Consider the following 5,894-nt stretch of genomic DNA (forward strand, 5'->3'; position numbering starts at 1 on the left):
TCTGGGCGGACTTGAAGTGAAGAACTAAATGGGGTTGATGGAGGTGTGTGGGATCCGGAGATGGACACGTGGAGAGCGTGGAGGGAAGGGAGTAAAGAGATGGTGTGAGACCGGGGGTAGTAGATTGTGGAACGTTCTCATTGCCTGACAGGCTGGAGGTGGGGACCACTGAGTTTCTGTTCATTAAAGCAGAAGTTAAGTTGGCTAGTGAATCGCCGCCGTCGTTGTTAGCTCACGGCTCAGCTTGGCTTGCAGTACCTTTTTCGGTCAACCGTTGACCTCAATGTCCCCGTCTTAATTGAACAAAATTGTATTTGAACAGATTTAGTAAAACAATATATTACTTTTTGAGCATGCGAATTTCACTATTTTTAAATTTTAATTCTTTTTAATTTAAATATAAATTTTAAATTCTAATTTCTCAAGTATGAATGAGATAAAAGATATTTAGGAGAAAAAAAAAATTAAATGGTCTTATTTCTACATATAATGTTTTTTTTAATTAAAAAAACACCTATAAAAGTGATTGTAATAAAACTAAGTATCACGATCCCACGTTGAATATGTACTAAGTAGATCTTGTACTTTTAAGGAGAATTTAGACTTCAAGGCATCTTTTATAGGACAAATACATCAGGTTAATATATCAAAGCAGACAATATCTCACTAAAATTGGACGCAAAACTATTACACTAGTTATAGTTAGGATAAGCAAATGCTTCAATTAAAATTTAGGAAATAATATTATATAATAAATTGTAAAATATTTAGATTAAAAATGTGATGATGCCCATATGAAATTATGAAATAGTAGGATTATATATGCAATATTAATCCAAATTACATGAAGAAATTATTGTTAGTCCACTAATTAGTTCCTCCACCAAAATGCAATTCTTTTAGGTGAAGGAAGGATTGTTTTTAAAAAAAATAAAATAAAATAATAATTTCAAAATCCTTTGCTCTAATCTCTAATAACATAATTGAGTTTGAACTTTTTTTACTTTGTCTAAAATTTTATAGGGATTTTAGGTCCAAACTAAGTTTTTAAAACACATTTTTGACTTTTCGAACTAAATTATTTTTTACTGTAATATTATTATTTTTGTTTCAAACGGTGAAACTTGATTACTCTCCTATATAAATGTTTATTACTCTTTATAACTATTAAATATTGGAGGTCGAATTATTTATATAAAAGCAAAATAAAAGTCTCTCGCATCCAAAAGATTTATGTAGCCAGCTGCATCTAATGGGATTTAAAACTCTTGTTGTTTTTGTAATGACTACACAAGTCATACGCATGTATTTACCGTCCTCATTTCCTATATATTTTGGGCTCGTTTTTATTATAATTCTCAATCCTCTCTTTTTTTACCTACTAAGTGAAAAGTTAAAAGATAAAATTGTCATTAAATGCATTGGTAAATATACATATTAATTATATTTTTTTGTTTAAAAGATATCCTAAATTGGTCAATTTAATTTTATAATGTTTTTTAATTAATAAATTAAATAGTCAAAGATCTCGTGCAATGCATAGATGTCTAGCAACTAGTTACTAAAATGCAAAAATTTGGAAGGGATAAGTTTAGAGTTTCAAATCCCTTTTTTATTTCCATTTTGTTTTTATCAGAATAACTGAAATTTACTTAAAATTTCATCAATTCTTCCTTAAATCTATTATTTAGATAACAAAATCCTATCAAAATTCAATGATTAAGCATATTTAAATGAAAGTAGTACTAAGATGAGTGACCTACTATGAAATCATTGTGTTGCACTCTTTTTTAAAATATTTTTTTCCGCCTAATGAGACTTAATACTTTGATTTATCATCGTTCATTAACCAATAGAAAGCGGACAACAATTCTCAAATAAATCATTTGAACTTTAGTTAAAATTTCTTTTTCTTTTTTTTATTTTATTTTTTTTATTGTTTGCATCATTCCTATCTCGTGCAATTCAGTCATTTTTGTGATAATTTTACTTTTCCATTTCAATATTCTTATCATAGTTCAAACTTGAGTTCTGTAATATAAAATTCTAAATCTCTAACCATGTTCCTCAAAAACTCCTATTATATTAAGTATATCCATTTGTTTTAAAAGAAAATCAGTGTATACTACTTAAATAAAAATATATAAAATTAAAAAAAAAAAAAAAGCAACGCTGTCCTAAAATTTAGGAATGTTTTGGAATAGATTTCGATAATAAAGGTAGGATAAAGGGTCCGATATTGAGCCATGTGGTTCATCTTCCCATACTTCTTTGTAGAAATAGATTTTTAATTCCCCTTATGGGCACTTTGTTAAATCTTTCGACATTTATATATATCTTTTTATTTTGCCAATTTTTTTTATCTATTGTAACTTTTATTACAGCCGTTGGATCGTTTCTAAATCATACGATTGTGTGGTGTCATATATATGCTTGTAAGTCATGGGAAAAAAAGGGTATTTGCTTGTCATTTTTGTGCAAGGAAAGTTAGAGGGGGCTTTCTCTTTAGGAAGATTTTTTCTTCACTGGTTTGACAGGTGAAGGGTGTACAGGGGATCTGGGATTGGGGAGAGTCTGATCAGACCTTGTACTACCATCGTTTCATAGTGGATTTTTCTCCTAGTGCACACTCCGTGGATGTAGGCAATCTTGCCGAACCACATAAAATCTCTCATCTACATTTTTTCTGTGAATGTTCTTTATACTATTTATTTTGTTGATCGGAAGATTAAAATCGTTGTGCGTCAACAAGTGGTCTCAGAGCACGGTTTCGATTGGGTGCAGATTTGATAGATCAGATCGAAATAAATTTTTTGGATAGTTTTTCTATAGGAGTGCTCAAGATCAGAGCGGTTCGTTCAGATCGGATTGAGGTACCCGGATTCAAATCAGGTGTTGGAAAATTATTCCAAAATTTTTCAATTGAAAAATTGGATTGAGGTATGCGGATTCATATCAGGTGTTGGAAAATTATTCTAGAATTTTTTTCAATTGAAGGAGGATCATTTTTCAATTGAAGGTGTGGAAAAAAAATTTCAGAAGGAAAATTTTTTTTTTCACGAATAAAGAACATGATGAACAGTGCCAAAATTGGGTGACAAACTCGGATTCAAAATCAGGTCGGGTACAGAACGCAACAGGTTGACACACAGGTCAAGAGGCTGGGTTGTGGGTTCGATCCAAGCGGAACCCGATGAGTCAAGGTGCAGGTCAGCATCCGGGTCGACTAGCACACGTGCGGGTTTCACGTGTAATGGATCAGGGATCCGAGTCAAGCAGAACACATCGGACCTAGCAACCGGGTCGAGGCACGGATCCTCCCCGTGGAGCACTCACGTCATGCTGATGTCATCCTAACAGGTGCTGATGTCAGAGGAGAGAGAAAAAAAATATTTTAATGGCAAGTACTTCAACAGCCAAGTTCGAGGTGGAGCCTTTTAATGGAAAAAATAATTTGAGTTTGTGGCAGAGCACTATGAAGGATGTGTTGGTCCAACAGGGATTGATTAAAGCATTGTATGGGAAAGACAAGAAGCCAGAGACCATGTCAGATGATCAATGGGAGGAGTTGGAAATGAAAGCGAAAAGTACCATTCACTTAAGTTTAGCTACGGAGATTAAATACAGTGTGTTGAATAAAACATCACCAGCTGAGCTTTGGAAAAAAATTGGAAAATATTTATATGTCCAAGTCCTTAGTTAATAGACTATATTTGAAGAAACAGTTGTATCAGTTGAGGATGACTGAGGGTACAGAAGTCAAAGACCACCTCAATTATTTCAATAAGATAATCACACAGTTGTTGAGTATTGAGGTAAAAATTGAGGAGGAAAATAAAGTTATGATTTTGTTGCATTCACTTCCCAGTTCACTTGATGCTTTGACAACCACACTACTGCTAGGTAAGGAGACTCTTACAGTTGATGAGGTGACTACTGCCATTCTAAAGAGTGAGAATTTTCACAAACCAGATTATCCAAGACATGGAGAAGGGTTGGTGGCTAAGGGTGAGTCTAGCCAACAGCAAGGCAAGAGTTCTAGCAAGGGTAATTGGAATCGAGGGAAATCTCAATCCAAGTCCAGAGGTAAGAATGGGAATTGGAGGAGTGGTTGTTTTTATTGTGGGAAATAAAGGCATATGAAGAAGGACCGTCTAAGAAGGAAAAGAGATTTAGAGGAAAAGAACAAGAAGAAGACGCAGGCTACTGTAGTGGAAAGCAGTTCATCAGTTTTTGATGGGGATCTTTTGGCTGTTACTACTCCAGTTACTTAGCCGATACCTGGACTTTGGATTCGGCGTGCTCATATCATATGTGTCCATATAGGGACTGGTTTGACTCCTATGAACCAATCTCTAGAGGGACGGTGTTGATGGGTAATGATGCTCCCTGTGATATTCTTGGTATTGGAACAGTCAAAATCAGGATGTTTGATGGTGTGGTTAGAACCATCAGGGATGTGAGGCATGTTCCAGATAGAAAAAAAATCTGATTTCCTTGGGCTCTTTGGACAGTAATGGTTTCTCTTTTTCAGTTAGGGATGGTGTGCTGAAAATGGCTAGAGGTTCACTGGTAGTAATGAAGGATCATCTGAGGAACAATTTGTACGCTCTAGTGGGTAGCACAATGACAGGTGGAGCTGCAGCTAGTACCTCTTCAGATACAAATACATATGATACTACTCTGTGGCATATGAGGCTAGGTCACATGAGTGAGCATGGTTTGCAGGAGCTGCATAGGCGTAACTTATTGGGAGGTAATTCTTGTTGTAAGTTTAAGTTCTGTAAATACTGTTTGTTTAGTAAATAGCACAGAGTGAGTTTCAAAACAGGAAAGCATACAAGCAAGGAGGTGCTGGAGTACATTCATTCAGATGTATGGGTTCCAGTACAGGTACAGTCTCACAGTGGTGCTATTTATTTTGTCTCATTTATTGATGACTTTTCCAGGAAAATCTGGATGTATTTTCTGAAGCATAAGAGTGAGGTATTCATTAAGTTTAGGGAATGGAAAACTCAAGTAAAGAAACAAACAGGGAAACAGGTGAAGTTTCTGACATCAGACAATGGACTAGAGTACAAAAACAGCCAGTTAATAGACTTCTATAAGGAAGAGGGGATCACTAAGTACTATACAGTTTCACATGGACCACAGCAGAATGGGGTGGCTGAAAGGATGAACAAAACATTACTAGAGAGGGCAAGATGTATGAGGATTCAGGCTAATCTTCCTAAGTCATTTTGGGCAGAAGCAGTGAGTATGACATGCTACCTGGTAAACAGGTCTCCTTCTACAGCTATTGATGCAAAGATTCCTGAGAAGGTATGGATAAGTAAGCCAGTAGATTACTCTATGTTGAGAATATTTGGTTGTTCGTCGTATGTGCATGTGTAGGAACAGGAAAGATCAAAGTTGGACTTTAAGTCCAAATCGTGCGTATTTCTTGGTTTCCAAGAATGAGTGAAGGGATACCGGTTGTGGGACCCTATGGCATGGAACATGGTCATTAGCAGGGATATGGTCTTCAATGAGGACGCCATGTTGAAAGAGAATGCTAATAATAGGGTGGAGTCTGCTTCAACAGGATTACCTATTTAGGTGGAGCTGGATAGTATTTAGAATTTAGGTATGGGTTTGAGGACTTAGTTGCATTTGCTCTGATTACTAGTAGTGGAGATCCTTCTGATTTTCAGGAAGCAGTTCAGAGTTCTGAATGAGATAGTTGGCTTGGAACCATGGTTGAGGAGATGGAGTCTCTTCATAAGAATAACACTTGGGTGTTGGTTCAGAAGCCCAAGGACAGGAAGCTGATTGGTTGTAAGTGGGTTTTCATAAAGAAAGAACCTACTTCAAAATCAGAAGGGATAAAATATAAGGTCAGGTTAGTAGCAAAA

General features: G+C 35.5%; 1 protein-coding gene across 1 annotated transcript; it reads left to right on the top strand.

The window, feature by feature from the left end:
* Nucleotides 1-4,554: 4,554 nt before the first annotated feature.
* LOC131148350 (uncharacterized mitochondrial protein AtMg00300-like) lies at nt 4,555-4,979 on the top strand. Its single transcript, XM_058098064.1, has 3 exons — nt 4,555-4,756; nt 4,832-4,893; nt 4,950-4,979. Exons 1-3 carry the CDS (start codon nt 4,555-4,557, stop codon nt 4,977-4,979), a joined length of 294 nt encoding a protein of 97 aa, XP_057954047.1.
* Nucleotides 4,980-5,894: the final 915 nt, after the last annotated feature.

The sequence above is a fragment of the Malania oleifera genome, chromosome 2 (genome assembly GCF_029873635.1).
Source record: "Malania oleifera isolate guangnan ecotype guangnan chromosome 2, ASM2987363v1, whole genome shotgun sequence".
Classification (NCBI taxonomy): Eukaryota; Viridiplantae; Streptophyta; class Magnoliopsida; order Santalales; family Ximeniaceae; genus Malania; species Malania oleifera.